The sequence below is a fragment of the Sapajus apella genome, unplaced genomic scaffold (genome assembly GCF_009761245.1).
Source record: "Sapajus apella isolate SASKATOON/1434 unplaced genomic scaffold, GSC_monkey_1.0 scaffold92, whole genome shotgun sequence".
NCBI classification, from domain to species: Eukaryota; Metazoa; Chordata; class Mammalia; order Primates; family Cebidae; genus Sapajus; species Sapajus apella.
In genome coordinates this window covers 3,809,947-3,828,622 of record NW_022437032.1, presented here as the reverse complement: position 1 = coordinate 3,828,622, position 18,676 = coordinate 3,809,947, and the positions used below count along the sequence as shown (strand labels likewise).

The 18,676-nt window shown below is 44.9% G+C and overlaps 1 protein-coding gene across 2 annotated transcripts in view; it reads right to left on the bottom strand.

Moving 5' to 3' along the window:
• Window positions 1-763: 763 nt before the first annotated feature.
• ZFP64 (ZFP64 zinc finger protein) overlaps window positions 764-18,676 on the bottom strand; it is a 96,417-nt gene continuing 78,504 nt past the window's right edge. Inside the window, exons 6-9 of one of the 2 annotated variants that reach the window (XM_032255973.1) lie at window positions 14,395-14,544; window positions 13,447-13,509; window positions 4,817-5,068; window positions 764-2,019 (exon numbers count right to left, since the gene is read on the bottom strand). In XM_032255973.1, coding sequence (XP_032111864.1) covers window positions 1,310-2,019; window positions 4,817-5,068; window positions 13,447-13,509; window positions 14,395-14,544 — 1,175 coding nt within the window. In that variant the 3' untranslated portion in view covers window positions 764-1,309. The remainder of the gene's footprint in view (window positions 2,020-4,816; window positions 5,069-13,446; window positions 13,510-14,394; window positions 14,545-18,676) is intronic. The other variant, XM_032255975.1, reaches the window with a different exon arrangement.

Here is an 18,676-nt window from a genome sequence, read left to right as displayed (position 1 = left end):
CCTGGGTCTCTGCCATCATTTTAATCTTTTCTTTGTACAATAGAGATTCAGCAGACACCATCACCCACCTGAAGTAAAACTTAACGGAGTCAGCTTTGCCCAAACTACCACCATTAACAAAATAAACTAAGTTCCTCTATTTCACAAGTGAAATAGTCTCTTCTATACAACCTGTAAAACTTTACATCCTTTTTCCCTAGTTTACCAAGAACAGTGGATCTACTTAATCTATTTCACTTCCAGAGATATTCAGCTTGATGAGGGCACACAAGAATTTATATTAAAAAACACAGCATTTGAAGGAAAGATGCCAGAAGTAGAAACCAAGCAACTTTGGGAAAGTTACATATCCACTGAGATTTCATAACCTCCTAAGGGTCCATCTATGAGAAGAGGCTGGATTTTCAGTTGTCAGTTCAGCAAACACTACACGCTTTCTGTGATGAAACAGATGCTGGTGTGAGGCTGCCCCACACATCACATATCCCATCCCCAAGTCCAGGGCCCACTGGGACTCTAGACTTTTCTCTCCAAATAGAAGTAAACAGAGTTTTGAATTCCACAACAGATAATAAACACAGGCTGGGCTAGTTAGCTTGATATTTGGCGCCACCTCCAGGTCAAACTTCATTTCCTTTTACTACAGTAGGAACTCTGAGAAATCCAACGTGCGTTTATAATCAAGTTACTGAATGGGGTGGGGGTTGGGGATGGAGACCCTCGCACCATAACTGTCCACGGAGGACTGCAAAACTGAGTGTTTCTTATGTCATGCTAGCCCGAGTCTGCCTTTTTATTGTAAGACAACAGGTAAAAGAAACCACACAAACATGTAAGGCAAACACTCTTAGAACGATCACCCAGGTTATGAAATAGGTTTTCCAGCAGCCCCGGACCCTTCATAGATGCCTTCCTCACCTTAACCCCTCCTAGAGATTAGCTTCAGTTTTTCTATATCGTCTAACTAGTTTAATAATTCTACCAGAGATGGATCAGTTTTAAAATTGGAATCCGTGACGTAGAAGCTATCCCCATTGGATAGAGCAGGGCTCAGCAGACCCCACGTTTGAATGACCAAGTCGACTTGCTCAATAATCCTTGGAGGAAGAGACAAAGGCGACAAGTGTCTCCAAAGCACTGCTTCGCTTTCATCCCTGTTGCCCCAGCTGTCGCCTCTGGAGGCCGGTGGTGCGGGAGCGGCCAGCCCTGGAAGTGGTGCCCAGAGCCTGTGTCACTGGCCTCGCCTTTAGAGAGCTGGGCAACCGCACTGGTCAGAAGTCCTGACAGCTGATGATCCTCTTCGGCTGAGCTAGAGGTCTTGGCTGGGCTCTAGGGGGGCCTCGAGTTGCCCCACAGAGACCAGGGTGCTGAGCTGCCCCGAGGCACCGCTTTCGGGTGGGAAGGTGACCAAGTCTGAGTTCTTGTTCTCACTGTGATCACTATGCTGCTTCTTGTGGCATCTCAGAGAGTCATCCCTGACGAAGGAGGCGCCACAGGTCTCACAGCGAAAGGCCCTCTGTGTCACGATCTTGGCCATGTGTTGGGAGCTGCTCTCTCTGGGCACTTCCTTGCCCAGAGGGGCCCAGTTCTCCGTCTTGGCCTCGTCCCTGTGCACCTTGTCGATGTGCTTGGCCAGGCTGCTGGGCCGCTTCGTGTCGAAGCTGCAGAAGTCACACTTGAAGGGACGGTCCTTACAGTGGACTCTGCTGTGCACGCGCAGGGCGGCCGCGCTGGAGCAGGAGTAGCTGCACTCAGGACACTTCTCCGGGTGGTCGGCCTGGTGCAGCCGGCTGTGCTCCAGGAGGTCAGCCCGGTCCCGGCCCTGGAAGGCACAGTGCAGACACTTGAAGGTGTGCTTGATGCGGATGTGCGATTTGAGGTTCGCCTTCATGGTGCAGCGGACGTCACAGAACTCGCACTTGAAAGGCTTCTCCCCCGAGTGCACGATCATGTGCCTTTTCAAGTCCGAGCTGATTTTGAACTTGGCGCTACAGAGCCAGCACTGGAAGGGGGTATCCCCTAGCAATGGAAGGTGTGTTTCCATTAGAACAGGCAGGCAAAACAGACCCTCCCACCCCAACCTGCCTCAGCACACTTGGCTGCAATGAGATGGTTGGGTTTTGTGAACTCATAACTACCCACAACCTCCTAATGACAATGCTTATTGTGCATATTAATGCGATCCTCACAACAATCCTCTGAGTGGGTACTATTACCCCCATTTTACAGATGGGGCAACTGAGGCTCAGAGAGGTCAAGTTACTTGACTCAGGTCAAACAGCAGGGATTTGGAACCCAGGCACTATGGCACTCAAGTCCATACTCTTGATGACTCTTCAGCTGCAAGTCTAAACTCCCATTTAACTTGACATCCCGGAACTGAATGTGGAAGAGGTGAGATTTAAATTACAAACAACTGCTTCGAATCAAGCTAAGACCTGTGAACATGCTTAATATAGTGCTTAATCTATATGACATCAGTTATTCAGCTTGTATTTCAAGTTAAAGTTTCTTACTTTTATAACTACAGGCTGAATTTTACTTATAATATTAATGCATAATTATGGCAGCAGGGGATAAATAATGAAGAGCCATGGTCTCTTCTCTAATTTAGAGTCCCATTCCCTGGAGACATTGCTAAGGGTTTTTAGTTGTTTTGGAGGTTGCTGCTTTAAATGTCAGTTGACTGTAAGCATCATATCCTACACACCCATCCTTTCCCCAACCTCTTCCTGCCTTCTGGTGGTTGTACTTTTACACTTTTAAGCTGAGTAGTAGCCTCACATCTTATTCCATCAGCTTGTGAGAATTTTTGAGGAATCACTCCTCTTCTCCACACTTAACTCCTCACTTGTTAGAAGTAGCATTCTTTAAGGGAAAAAAAAATTTCCATTCTGTCTGGTGAATTCTCATACTTTAATCATTTTCAGATTTCAAGTTCAGAAGCCAACTATAAATAATTAACTGTGACTGGGAATGTGATATTCAGAGCCAAACACTGCACCAGGATTACAACCACTTCCATATAAGTCTGCTGTCACACTTGGGCCAGTGGATGGAGTTACTACCCATCAATATCATTTTCTTTTCATGCAGGCTGCTCATTTTGGGGCATATTTTAGCTTGCTTCTTGATTAGACTATTTCTTGAAAAAAGGAATCTCAATTTCAGACGTCTCATAATTTTGAAACTTTCACAAGGAGTTTTTAAAATCGATTTTTAGAATTTCTGATTTAGTTTCTCTTGATCTTCTATACAAGTATCACCCTGGTATCTCTCTTTGCTGCAATCCCAGTTAGCCATATCAGATATTCACATGTCAAATATCTCATACCAGATGTTTTCTCCCTTCCTTTGCTAGAATTTATCTTCTAGTAACTTCCACTAGCATGGTGGCTGGGAGTAAAGTCTTGAGTCCTTGCACATCATTCTATTTTGCTCTCATACTTGAGATAGTTTGGCTGGGTATAGAATTCTAAGTTCAAAATCATTTCCCAACTTTTGAGGGCACTGTTCCATTGTCTCCTAGGAGCCAATACCACAAGACATATTTTCAGATATAGATCTCCCCTGTCTACTCCCTTCCATCCTGATTGGAATCTTGTGAGCACTTTTACTCTCCTGGCCCCTTAGAATTGTGGACTTCATTTCTCACATGATTTTCTATTTTCACTCTATTTTCTTCTCATTTCCATTTTCTTTTATTCCTAGACCTGGTCAGAAACCAGACTTCAGGGATGGCTGTTATTCTCAGTTCATTCACCCAATTTCTCCCGCAATCTCTGAGAAATTAACGTTATAGCTAGCAATCCTAGTTTTATTTTATACCTCTTTGTTCTCATTATCTCTTCATAGGTCTCTATTTGGATGCAACATTTCTGTCAGTGGGTAGACGCCAAATAGAATGTGAAAATTACCCAAGTACTCTTTACTTCCAGGATGAGTTATTAGATTTGGCTCATTTTATTCCACTCATTTCCTATAAATGACTCATAATCTTTGGTTGACTATATTTGGGAGAGGACACTGGTTTAATGATGAGACATGGATGCCAGGGGGTTCACCTGCTACTGGGTTGGTTGGGCAGTTTTGCCAACAGGCCTTGGCAAGCCCCCCAAGCTTTGTGGTCCTGGCTGTCTACATGCTTGTTCCAAGCCCAGGGCCCTTGGGGCACTTGGATATTGGCTGGGAACATTGGCTCCCCACTGTATGGCTGCCTCCCATTTGTCTGTTGGGATACAGTTTTCTATACTCAGTTTTAGACATCACTATATTCTTGTCTGCTCACCATTTTCTAGGAATTCATTGAAAAATTTCAACTTATGAGCATCCTTATGAGTATCTCAAATCCCATTTTTATGTGCCACAATCAGTTAGTCCTATCGTTATTTCAGTGGGGTTCCATAAAGAAGGGAAGGAGTTCCTAAGATTACAAGTTTGTGATTTTAGTTATACTCAACTGATCTTGCTACATTTCCAAATTAAGCCATGGAGTCAATGTGTACATTTACTAAAACATCTAGTTTATAGGTCTGACTTATCTGGGATACATCCTTGGCTTTCTGGTGGTTATGGTGGGGATCTACCCCCAGCTGGATTCTATACAGTCAAGATATAAAACCCAGGTGTCAGTCATATTTTATCAAAAGCTGTTCCAGCAACAGAAAAATGACAAGCCTCACGATCATCACAGAAGTTCCAAATTCTTATACTTCTACCACACCCAATCATTTAAGTTGCTTGTGTTGTTAAGTAAATGAAGGTTAAGAAATTAGAGAAAAAGTAAGAGACCGAGGTTTTCGGGTCAGGGACTCACCCGTGTGGGATCGCAGGTGGACGGTGAGCTGGCTGGAGTTGCGGCTGGCATAGGGGCAGAGCTGGCATTTGTACGGCCGCTCGTCCGAGTGGATCCGCAGGTGCTTCTTGAGGCTGCTGCTGTCCACGGCGGCGTAGTCACACAGGTGACACTTGTGTGGCTTCACACTGGTGTGGCACCGCATGTGCATGGTCAGGTTGTCCTTCCGGCTGAAGCACTTGTCACAGAACTCACACTTGTGCGGTTTGTCTCCTTCAAACACATAAGGAGTCAAAGTTAACGGTTTTTTGGTCAAGATGATTGCAGAGATCTGACCAAGATGGTAGCCTGGGCACATGGTGTGCCTCCTCCTGTCCAAATACCCAGAGAGAAAGACACTGAAGTCTACATCAGCATTTTGGGAAACAAGAATGTATGCCATTCATTGGTAGCTCAGAGATCCTAAGGGACAGATTACATAAATATTAGATTGATGGAGAAAATTACAGGCCAGACCCTGTTTGGGAAAAATGGCAGTGGTTATAGAAGTGCTCAGGGTAAGAAGTGTCAGCTGGAGGCATCTTGGGCAGCTTCATGAACCACACAGTGAACGGTCAGGTTGACCCCTGCCTCTCACTTCTTCCAAACAGCAAGCAGCACAGCATCTCTCCCTAAACAGTTGGTCAAAGGGTGCTGAGGTCAGGAAAAGAATACAAGAGCCTGGTAGTTAGAGATGCCGTGGACAGCAGAGGACCACATACCCAGAATATTTCCATCCAGCCAAGTTTCACTATTATCCCCTAGCCCAACAATTCCAGGCTGATCTTATCTAAATAAAAGTTAGTTTACCCAATAACCAAATGCCTGGGGAAAGCCAGAGCCAGAAAGAGATGCCAACTCAAGAATAACTTAGTTACTAAAGCCAAGGAAGGGCGTAAAATTACAGAAATAAAAACCATGGACATCAAAATAAAAGTGCTAATAAGGTGACCAGCAAAAAAGGTTGTCAAATGACAGCTACTGGTAGACATGTCATCATACATTTGTCCAAACCCACAGAACATACAACACCAAGAGTGAACCTTGGTAGGTGCGGTGGCTCGCACCTGTAATCCCAGTGCTTTGGGAGGCTGAGGTGGGTGAATCACTTGAGCTCAGGGGTCTGAGACCAGCCTAGGCAATGTGGCAAAACCCTGTCTCTACACACACAAAAAAATACAAAATATTAGCTGGATGTGGTGGTGCACGCCTGCAGTTCCAGCTACTTGGGAGGCTGAGATGGGAAGATCACCTGAGCCCAGGAGGTTGAGGCTGTCAGTGGAGATGGTGCCACTGCATTCCGGATTGGGTGACAAAGCGAGGCCCTGTCTCAAAAAGAAAAGTGGACCTTACTATAAACTATGTCTTTGGTTGAGAATGTTGTGTCAGTGCAGGTTCATCTATTGTAAAAATGCATGACTCTGGTGAAGGATGTGGTAATGGGGAAGGCTGTGTATGTGTAGGAGCAGGAGGCATATGGGAAATATCTGTATCATTTTTGTTTTTAGACAGAATCTCACTCTGTCGCCCAGGCTGGAGTGTAGTGGTGCAATCTCGGCTCACTACAATCTCCGCCTCCCTGGTTTAAGCAATTCTTCTGCCTCAGCCTCCTGAGTGGCTGGGACTATAGGCATCCACCACCATGCCCAGCTAATAATTTGTATTTTTAGTAGAGACGGGGTTTCACTGTGTTAGCCAGATAGTCTCGATCTCCTGACCTCGTGATCTGCCCGCCTCAGCCTCCCAAAGTGCTGGGATTACAGGCATGAGCCACACCGTGTCCGGCTGGAAATACCTGTATCTTCTGGTCTTTAGGTTCACTTTTGCTGTGAACCAAAAACTGCTCTTATAAAAACAAAACAAAACAAAACCAAAAAGCCATCTATTAAAAAGTGTTAGAAGTGAAAGATACAGCTAAAGAATCTCCCAAAAGGACAAGAGGGAAAAGATGCCAAAAGGTAAGACATGTAAGCTCGTTCTAGATGGTCCAGGATAGCACAGAGAAGAGTTATTTCCCGACATTAAAGACAGACATGCATCTTATTTAGAAGCAGGGTGGTCCAATTTCAGAACCCTAAGAATGGTGAAATCTGGAAGCTTCCAGAAAGAAAATCAGCAGAAAAATGCTCACATCAGCATAAAGCTCCTCAGAACGGCAGATGCTAGCAAGATAGAAACAGGATCTTCAACGTTCTATAGAAACTGTTTTAATAGAATCTTTTTATTTATTTTAAATTTTTAAATTTTCCTGGCAACTTTCATTTAATTAATAGAATCTTATACTTGAATTAGCATTCAGTGAGGAGATAGTTGATATGACTTGGTATCACACTTAAGAAGCATACACCAGAGTAAAAAGTGAGGGTGATGGTGAAGGTAACACGGGAATATGAGAAAATAGTGCGATGGACAAAGTAGAGCTTTCGGGTGAGAAAAAACCACCATTAAAGGACTTGGGCACAATGGCTCACACCTGTGATCCCAACACTTTGAGAGGGTCACTTAAGTCCAGAAGTTTGAAACCAGCCTGGGCAACATACGGAGACTGCGACTCCACCAAAAAACAAAAAAAACCAAAAGGATTAGCTGGGTGTGGTGGTATACCCTTGTAGTCCCAGCTATTTGGGAGGCTCAGGTAGGAGGATCACTTGAGCCCAGGAGGTGAGCTCTGATATACACCACTGCACTCTAGCCTATGCGGCAGAACAAGAACTAGTCTCAAAGAAAAAACCAAACATGGATAGCACAAAATAAAAATCACATCAAATATCAGATAACTAGATGTCAAACTAAATATTATAAACAAAAATGTATCACATTTCCCTCTTAAAGATTTAAATTATAGGTTAGGTGCTGCGGCTCACGCCTATAATTCCAGCACTTCGGGAGTCCCAGGCAGGAGGATTGCTTGAGGCCAGAAGGCTGAAGGTTGAGACCAGTCTGGGCAACACAGGGAGATCCTGTCTCTAATAAAGTCAAAAAATATATTTAAGTTAAATTATGAAAAAGTCACTAAATTCTCTTTAGATACCTAAATCAAAGTGATAAGAACAGAATAGAAATTCTAGAAAAATGCTTTTAAAAAAGTAGGAATATCAATTTTAACATTAGACAAAATAGAAATCATGGTGAAATTCATTAAAAATTTCATATGGATGAGAGAATTCAGTATGCAGATAAAAGTCAGAATTTTATGAATGTAACATGGCTTCACAAACGGTTTTTCAAAAATGTCAGCTTGGAAGTTTTAGAATGTCTTTTAGGACAGTTTTTTGTCAAAATTACATTACAAACTCTAGAACTAGATAAGAGTTTTGTATTTCAAAACCTACAGCCTATAATGGCTTTAAAGAAGTTTGTAGACTTAAATTCATTTTTAACGAAATGCTGAAATCAAGTGAACAGTATGCAATTCAAGAAACAAAAGAAAGAATTGAGACTGTGTACAGCACTTGATCAACAAAAGGAAAAAGGGTGCTTAAAAAGGAAGGCTTAGGTCACTAAGAGGATACCAAGAGACCAGGGTTCTTCATCTCAACACTATTGGCAATTCTCTGCTGTTTGGTGCTTTCTTCTGCATTGTAGGATGTTCAGCAGCACCCCTGGCCTCTATCCACCAGATACCAGTAGGACCCTTCCTTCCCTAGTTGTGACAACCAAAGATGTTTCCAGATATTGTCCCCTTGGGGGGCAAAATTTTACTTAGTCATTCCCATAGACTTCGGAAAAGCAGAAAGGGACTAAAGATGGACAATGTCAATGGTGACTGTTAAATTGAACTTCACCCCAATAAATTTAGAAGACTCAGTAAGATGGGTGATGGTCCAGGAAGAGGTAATATTGCAAACTCTGGATTAAAAGATTGAAAACAGGCTGGGCACAGTGGCTCATGCCTGTAATCCCAGCACGTTGGGAGGCTGAGGCAGGTGGATCACTTGAGGTCGGGAGTTTGAGACCAGCCTGGGCAACATGGTGAAACAGCGTCTCCACTAAAAATACAAAAATTAGCCAGGCATGGTGGGGCAAAGCTGTAATCCCAGCTACTCAGGAGGCTGAGGCAGGAGAATCACTTGAACCTGGGAGATAGAAGTTGCAGTGAGCCAAGACAGCGCCACTGTACTCCAGCCTGGGTGAGAGCAAGACTCTATCTCTCCAAAAAAAGAAACAGATTGGTAACAATGAAAAATGGTGTTAAAGATCTACTCCCTAAGGTAAATTGTTTATTGTTCTCAAGTATTTGCTATAACTTCAGGGGAGAATTATAATTCCCTGTCCTAATAGCCTCTGCTTTGGGCATGACTTACTTTGGCTAGTGAAATACGACAGAAAGTGACAAGAATTGTTGTCAAGGGTCACTGTGTGGTTCCTCACACTGGTTTCTCTTGCCCAAGAAGCCCTGCAATGTTCCAAGTAGGGAGTTTTTTTTATTTTTATTTTTTTTTTTAGACAGAGTCTCACTGTCACCCAGGCTGGAGTGCAGTGGCGCGATCTCAGCTCACTGCAGCCGCTACCTCCCAGGTTCAAGTGATTCTCCTGCCTCAGCCTCCTCAGTAGCTGGGATTACCGGTGTCCGCGACCACGACTGGCTAATATTTGTATTTTTAGTAGAGACGGGGTTTCACCATGTTGGCCAGGCTGGTCTTGAACTCCTGACCTCAGGTGATCCACTCGCCTCAGCCTCCCAAAGTATTGGGATTACAGGCGTTACCCACTGCACCTGGCCATCAAGAGATTTTTATCTGGAGTGTATAAAATTTCAGGGGTCTAAGACCTTACATGGGAAATGATTACATTTTTATCTTCCCTACCTCTAACTGCAGTTTAGCATTGCCTCCAATTACAAACGTAGGCAACAAATCACACTAATAACAGTGCTGAAGACCCTTGTCAATGGACGTGTAACGTGGTCGTACTATATTACACTTGCTGTAGTTCTCCAAATGACACTTATGCTCATCACTTTTGCAATTAGGGTAGTTAACATGCTAGCCACTAACTCCTGACACTAAATTCAGGGCTTCTCTGGGAATCCTGTGCATACTAATCACCCGGGCTTGGGAGGGTCTCATCAAGATGCAGATTCTGATTCAAGAGGTCTGTGGTGCAGGCTGGGTTCCTGCACTTTGATCTACCAAGCTCCCAGCGGATGTGGACATTTCTGGTCTTTGTACCACAGTTCGGGTAGCAAGGGTTTAAAGTATGAAAACTGCGTATGTAACATTGATGACCAAATCATAATATGGCTTTTAAAAATGTGATACGTCTTATTAGAGGTAAAGACATCTTTTTGAGAAGAGTCCATCCTAATTGCCATGAGTGCATAGCAGAAGGAAGGTCAAGAATGCCTTCACCTGGCTGTTCTGGACGGAGGCAGATCTACCAACTGGGTCCTGGAGAGAAGACCCTAAGGAGTGCAGCTGGGGCTGACCGTGGGGGACAGTGGCATATACGGAGCAGTCTTCAGTTGTCACTGATGTTGACACTGCTGTCTCAGCCTAATCTATGCCTCCTCCTGTGCTTCTACGGATTGGAGCAGAGGGGGTATTGTGTGGAAGTTCTACCAAACTTTCAAGGAAAGACATTTCTGTAGTCAACTGTTTCACAGCATAGAGAAAGATTTTGCTTCAGCTCACTTTATAACAGCTACCTGATACCAATGCCAAATGAAGAAATACAAACTGGGATAAAAACACAAACATAAATCAATCTCCTTTATGAAGCTAAATAAATGCCACAAGACCATCTTAAGCTAGTGATATCGGTGGGGGGAAGGGTGGCTCACACCTGTAATCCCTGCACTTTGGGAGGCCAAGGCAGGAGGATCCCTTGAGGCAGGAGTTTGAGACCAGCCTTGACAACATAGTGTGACCTCATCTCTACAAAATAAAATAAAATTAGCTGGTTGTAATGGGGCATGCCTGCAGCCCCAACTACTTGAGAGGCAGAGGCATGAGGATCACTTGAGCCTGATCACCTTCCAGCCTGGGTGACAGAGCAAGACCTTGACTCAAAAAAAAAAAAAAAAAAAAGAAAAAAAAAAGAGGAAAATGCAATACATTTGAAATGCAACCGCTATTCCCAATTACACACACACCTCAGAAAACCAACCTCAGAAGGCTAAGAATAAACTTGAATGCCATGAGTAATCTTGTCCAAAGTCCCAGCGATTCTAACCCTACAGTGATGGCGACATCAAAGCATGCCCATAAGGAGTAAGGCAGATGATTTGTTTTGACTGCTACTCTTCAATGTGAACTGAAGCACCAGCATCAAGGCACACACGGTCAGGTATAATGTCAGAAAGAGAAAACTTATTTGCATATGTTAATTTACTTAGGCAATCCAAAAGAACATGTTAGAATCCCCGCCTCCCACTTAGAGCTGGGTCAGAGACATGCTGACCTTTTCCCCTCTTCTCTTGGTAACAGAACCTTCTTTGCAGCTGGGTACCCGGCTACACACGAGCAAACTGCTTTTTCCCAGCCTTCAGTTCCACAGCTGGGGGTGGCCATGTGATTCAGTTCTGGCCAAACAGGTGAGCCCACGTGATGTGTCTTTAGGGTGGCAGGAGGCCACTGTGGAGCAGGCTAACAAGAGCTGAACCCTTGGGATGACCAAGCAACGCAGGAGTCTGGGTCCCTGAAACCATGGGGCTGGTGCCACCCCAGCCTGATCACTTACACCTGGAACATCATGGGGCAGAAAGACTTTGGCTTTAAACCACCATTACCTGAGTCTCACTAGTCACAAGGGATGCTACTTCTGGGTCATGCCCCAAGGGAGGAATACCCAGAGGCCCCCATACCTCTTCTCCTACTTTCCATTAGTTCAATTCAGAGAACTAAAGCAGTCACCTTGAGCCCAGTGAAGCAGCCTCAGTTTACTAACACTAGGAAGGTGCATCTGCTTCCCCGACTCAAGAACAATGCCTTACCTTCCATGTCCTGGATGCCCAGCATGCCCTGCACTACCTCAAGGAAACATTAACCCAGCTCCTGTGCCTCTCTTGGGTCGACCCCTAGCACTGCAGACGTTGTGGGCCTTTAGTTCTTGTGAAGGCTAGCTTGTGAACGTGAAGATCCTTGGCCTCTGCCCGCCGAATGGCAGTAGCCTAGCCCCAGTTGAGAACAATCGCTCAAGTTATTTTCAGGATTGAGTTACCCACTCTGAAATTCCTTAATCCGAGCTGTCTCATTTCCTCAAAGGGCCCCACAAATCTGCATGCTTTTACTGCCATCATCATCCTGGTAGCCTGTCTTCCAAGGTGAAGATCAAACATTTCCTTGCTAACATGCTTGTCATGATCCACTGTCCCCAGGCAAAAGTGGCCATCTCTTCTGTGATAGCACAATGCCCATCTTTCTGGACAGAGACCTCCATCTTTGTCCAGAAAGCTCTGTCCTCTCAGTGAAGGGGCTCTAGAGGCTCATCTGGGCACGTGTTGCCCTCTTAAAACCACTCCTCATGCCCCCTTGACGCTTGGTATGGACATGACTAAGTCTTGCTCATGTTCCCCTAGGTCACAAGGGCTACTGCTTCTGGGTCATAGCCCAAGGGAGGCAAGCCGTGGCCTGCTTCCATTGCCCACTGGCTAAGAGATGCAGAGAACTAGAGCAGCTGCCTGGGACCCAGAGGCTAAGCCACATGTCCAGGATGGCAGAGCCATTGGACCAGCTGTCGACTATCTGCTGCTGAAGTTGTACTGGAGAAATAAACCAGACTACGTTTAAGCCACTGAGAGTGGTTTCTGAAAGAACAAACCAATATCCTTGCTGAAACACGCAAGTATAGGATTTGTATTACAGACTAAGGGTTGCCAAAGTGTTTTATAAAGGGTAATATAGCATTTTAGGCAGGATGGGCATGGTGGCTCACGCCTGTAATCCCAGCACTTTAGGAAGCTGAGGCGGGTGGATTGCCTGAGGTCAGAAGTTCAAGACCAGCCTGGCCAACATGGCGAAACCCCGTTTCTACTAGAAATACAAAAATTATCCGGGCATGGTGGTGGGCACTTTGTAATCCCAGCCACTCAGGAGGCTGAGGCAGGAGAATCACTTGAACCTGGGAGGTGAAGGTTGCAGTGAGCTGAGATTGCACCATTGCACTGCAGCCTGGATGACAGAGCAGGAAACTCTGTCTCAAAAAAAGAAAAAGATAGTATTTTAGGCTTTGTGTACCCTACAGTCCCTGTAGTAATTACTCTGTGCTTGTAGGGCCAGAAAGCTGCAAACAACAGGTAAACAAGGAGCATGCCAACAGGCTGAAGCTGGCCTTGGAGTCTGTAGACTCCTGGTATAGATCATGGCACTCCTTTGCTTCAGCACATCTTACTTCTCTTCTCAGCAGCTGGCTGCCCTAAAAAATAAAAGCACCTGTAAGAAGCCACCTTACGACTCTTCTAAGATTACTACAGCCCTAGGTCTGTGTGGCCCTGCAGACTCTTTATCTTCATTTCACACCCCTTTTGCTCCTTCTCCCAAGCCCACCCCACTAGACTAAGTTTCATAGGCAGATGAGGCAGAGGCCGTCCCGTTCATTACTGTGTCCCTAGCACTTAATTCACATTCACTTACTATCTTCTCACTGTGCTGTTGAACAGAATGGATACCTACCCGTGTGGATTCTAAGATGCCGGTCCAAGTCTTTCATGCCATGGACAGTTTTGAAGTGGCAACCTAGAAAAGAAAAAGTAAAAAAAAAAAAAAAAATATATATATAATTATATATATATATATATATATATTTGAGAGAGGCAGTGGCATAATCTTGGCTCACTGCAACCTCTGCCTCCTGGGTTCAAGTGATTCTCCTGCCTCAGTCCTGAGTAGCTAGGATTACAGGCACACGCCACCACAGCTGGCTAATTTTTGTATTTTTGGTGGAGACAGGGTTTCACCATTTTGGCCAGGCTGGTCTCGAACTCCTGACTTCAGAAGATCCACCCACCTCGGTCTCCCAAAGTGCTAGGATTATAGGCGTAAGCCACCACGGCTGGCCTGAAAACACAATGCTTCAAACAGAACCTCAGTTGAGTGTGGTGGCTCATGCCTGTCATCCCAGAGCTTGGGAGACCAAGGCGGGAGGATCACTTGAGGCCAGGAGTTTGAGACCAGCCTGGGCAACATCGAGAGACCCTCACCCCCATTAAAAAAAAGTTACCCAGACACGGTGGTGCATGCCTGTAGTCCCAACTACTCAGGAAGCCGAAGAGGGATGATCACAGGCACTCACTCAGTGAGTTGGAGGCTGCAGTGAGTTATAATCATACTACTATATTCCAGCCTTAACACAGCAAGACACCATCCTGGGGGAATAAAAAGTGTGTCTGTAAATATATAACCTCAAGATGGAACCTACTATGAATCCGATGTGCGGGTAAGTGCCATGCTGAGCTCAAGGACTCTTAGGGCCCCAGGGAAGGCTGTGTGTGCTGATGTGGATGGTCGCGTGTTGACAGCATGCAAGAGTAACAGGGGCAGTCAGCACGAGGATTCACGAAGGGCCTGCTTACCGGCGCTTGGAACCGAGAAGGGGCTCAACGCACCGGGTTTTCTTCTTACCTGGGTAGCAACAGTTGAATGTCCTCTCTCCAAGGGTGGCCGTTTGTTCCCTTGACTCTGAGGCAAGAGTGATGACAGGGGCCTTCTGAGGGTCACTGCTTTCAGTGGAGAGGCAGGTCGCTTTTGGAACATCATTATCAAGTTCTGAAGCTGAAATCGAGGCATGAGGTTTTGCTTAGTTTCTCAACTATAACCACCATGCTGAGTCTCAGAATACAGTAGATTTGGGCTTATTTCACCTCCCTTCACCTTTCCAGAAAAAGTTTTAAACATGAAAGCCATGTATGCTCTAACTAGTCTTGCAAAAGTCCTTTTCTCCTTACTATGGTTTCCAAGAAGTACAAGGGTCAGGACACTGTCGCATAACCGGGAAACTGGCAAAATCCAGACTAAAAAACTTAACATTTGAGTATTTCTTAAATGGTATGAAAAACTAGTTTTTTAAAACAATCCACCACAGGCTGATATTTCTGTAAAATATAAGCACAAATTAGGAGAGAGTTGGAATAAGACACAAAAGAGCCCAAATATCATTAGATAGAGCAAAAAGCTGGATGCCATGGCAACGTCAGGATTTTTTTTTTTTTTTTGAGATGGAGTCTCAGCCTGTAGCCCAGGCTGGAGTGCAATGGCACAATCTCGGCTCAGTGTAACCTCTGCCTCCCAGGTCCCAGTTCAAGCAATTCTCCTACCTCAGCCTCCCAAGTAGCTGTGATTACAGGCATGAGCCACCATGCCCACCTCCCAAAGTGCTAGGATTACAGGTGTGAGCCACCGCACCCAGCTCTTTTTTTTTTTTAAAAGATGTTTACTCTGGATTTCTTATTTGTTTTGCCTCAGTTCAGTAAAAGGTCACAGGCCACACGTCACTGATCTCCAGGATAAAACACAGTTGTTTCAACAAATAAAGAAAGACGGTTTGTAGGGACATGGATGAACCTGGAAACCATCATTCTCAGCAAACTGACACAAGAAGCGAAAATCAAACACCGCACGTTCTCACTCATAGGTGGGTGTTAAACAATGAGAACACCTGGACACAGGGAGGAGACCATCACACACTGGGGTCTGTAGGGGGGAAATAGGGGAGGGACAGCAGGGGGTGGGGAGTTGGGGAGACAGAACATGGGGAGAAATGCAAGATACAGGTGATGGGAAGGAAGGCAGCAAATCACGCTGTCATGTGTGTACCTATGCAACACTCTTGCATGTTCTTCACATGTACCCCAAAACCTAAAAGGCAAAAAAAAAAAAAAAAAAAAGATGGAAGAGGAGAAAAACCAAAGATTGAGAGACTTGAGATGATTGATACTATCGGGACTTGACTTGGCTCCCAATTAGAATATACGGAAAAAGCTATTTGAGATAGAAGTGTGCTCACTCACTGGAGGGGTTTTATACTTTTGTATGAAAATGGAATTAGAGTTTAAAAAGCATTCCCATAGTCTAAGGATGAATGCTGAAACATTGTTGTATGATATGCAAGTTTTTCTGCAAAATAATCCAGGGGGAGAGCTGGCATAAGGAGAAATGAAGGTGGCCACATACTACTAGTCACAGTGGATCAAGGGCTATGTGAGAGTTCACTGTATTATTCTATTTTTAGGAGAGTTGGACCATGTGAAATTGCCATTTTTGTTAGCCAAAACGGTCAAAAAATTTCAGGTTTCAATCTAATATGTAGGTTTTAAGATTTCTATAGCAAAGATTAAGTACTCCTAGAAGATTCTGAAATAACTTATCTCAAAATAGACTTAAATCCAAAGGAAAAAAAGGTCCTATCAGTATCTGAAAATGTTTAATTGAAGTAGTATCTCACTCTGTTGCTCAGACTGGCATGCTGTGGCATGATCTCGGCTCACCGCAACCTCTGCATCCTGAGTTCAAGTGATTCTCCTGCCTCAGCCTCCCAAGTAGCTGGGATTACAGGTGTGCCATATCATGCCTGCCTAATTTTTGCATTTTTAGTAGAGACAGGGTTTCACCATGTTGGCTAAGTTGGTCTCGAACTTCTGACCTCAAGTGATCCACCCGCCTTGGTCTCCCCAAGTGTTGGGATTATAGTCACTGCGCCCAGCCATCTGAAGCCCTAAAAGATTGACTAGCTTATGAATTACAGGTCAAGGTCTAGAACTTTCTGTCACAAGATTAGAAAAGGAGAATTTCACTTAAAAAAATTTTTTTTAGAGACGGAGTTTCAGCATGTTGGCCAGGATGGTCTCGCCCTCTTGACCTTGTGATCCACCAGCCTTGGTCTCCCAAAGTACTAGGATTATAGGCATGAGCCACTGCACCCTGCCCTTTTTTTTAAACAGTAGGTCCATGCAATTTTTATTTGGAAGTTTTTGAGATGAAGTCTTGCCCTGTTGCCCAGGTTGGAGTGCAGTGGTACCATCTCAGCTCACTGCAACCTCCGCCTCCTGGGTTCAAGAAATTCTTCCACCTCAGCCTCCCGAGTAACTGGGATTACAGGTGCATACCACTCGTTTTTTGGTATTTTCTTTTAGTAGAGACGGGGTTTAACCATGTTGGCCAGGCTGGTCTTGAACTCCTGACCTTGTGGGTCCACCTGCCTCGGCCTCCCAGTGTTGGGATTACAGGTGTGAGCCACTGTGCCCAGCCAGATTTCACTTTTATTGAGAGGTTTCTGGGGGTAAAGGAATCTTAGCATGAGAAGTTGTAGAGCACAGTGGTGAGGGCTTTAGTTTTAGGCAGAGGGTTTTCTCAGCTACGTGCTGTGGGACTACTGGTGAGCTGCTTAACCTTTCTGAGCTTCAGTTTACTAGTTTGCAAAAGGAGATAATATATGTGTTGCAGAGTTAAACATAAAAAAAAATTTAAGTTCTCAGTACAGTGCCCAGTCTGAGTTGAGTAAATGCTCACAATTTTGTGTCTTCAGATGTCACACATTAGGGGGACTACAGATGTCACGTTATAGCAGTTGTTGTGGGTAACTCCCCATATAGGCACCAAGGAATGAGAGCTAAGCAGAGCCCTGGCACAGTTCGGGCTTGAGGAATATCTCACTTTATAGTGTTACTACTCAGCTATTTCCTTTTATATAATCCTTTACATAATCATATATTAGTTTATAGAATTAGGGCTTGAAGAATCCCTTTATATAATCCTCTATATATAATCATATAATAGTTGATAGTATGAGTGCCTAAAGAATATTTCCCTACATATATACCTATAATTATATCTTAGTTCATAATCGGAGGAATGCCTAGAGTGGACACAGTACAGAGCATGAATTAAGGAATAAGTAGCTTAATCTGAGAAATGCCTGGAACAGACACAGTGCAGAGCATGAATTAAGGGAAAACAGTTATACCAGGACAAGAATCCCTGGCCCAGGAGGCAGCGTTCAGTATTGTAAAGATACCTGCTCTATGGCCGGCTTGGGGCAAGAGCCACTCCTCCTGATAAAGGAGTTGTAGGACCTTGCTCCAGTTCTTGTGGAGGCTGCCCTCAGAACGGCAATCCACCTTGCTACTGTGCTGCTTGAAAAGCATCTTCCCATAGAATCCATTGGAAGCTGCCAGAAGGTGGTGGTAACCTTGACAGCTCTGTCACTGCTATGTGACTTAAAGCATTCTCCCATAAATCTTCTTAGAAGTAGTTTTCCCGTAGATAGAAGTATCGCACACTGCAACTTCTTCACTTCGCGCGGCCCACCTTCAAGCCTCAGGTGACCTAATGGGGGTGGACCCCTTACTGCACACGGCCCTTGCCTTCGTGGGAACAGGCCCCTTGCTGCGCGCTGTCCACCTCCTGGCCCAGGTGACCTAATGGGGGTAGACCCTATGTTTTATTGCTCACGACCCTATCACTATCCTTAAAGATGATTTCACTCACTGCCCTACCCCCTAACCTATACACAATAAATACTCATGATTCTGGACATTCGGGGCTCGCCACCCTCGCTAGCTGCTTGCCGCTTATAGGTGGCATGGCCCCCCGAGCCCAGCTGCATTTTCTTTGTACTTCTGTGTCCTCTATTTCTCAGATCCTGTGCCTCAGCACAGCATAAGGCTCACCCCACGACCCTGTGGGGCACTCAGCCCTACTTCTGGCTCCCAACGTGCCCTACAGTTGTGCTCAAAGACCCTTAACAAGTGATCTAGCCGCATGGGGGCCATTCTACCACCAGAGGACACTCAGCGATGCCTGGGAACATTTTTTTTTTTTTTTTTTAATTTTTACTTTTTGGAGATGGAGTCTTGCTCTGTCACACAGGCTAAAGTGCAGTGACATGATCTCAGCTCACTGCAACCTC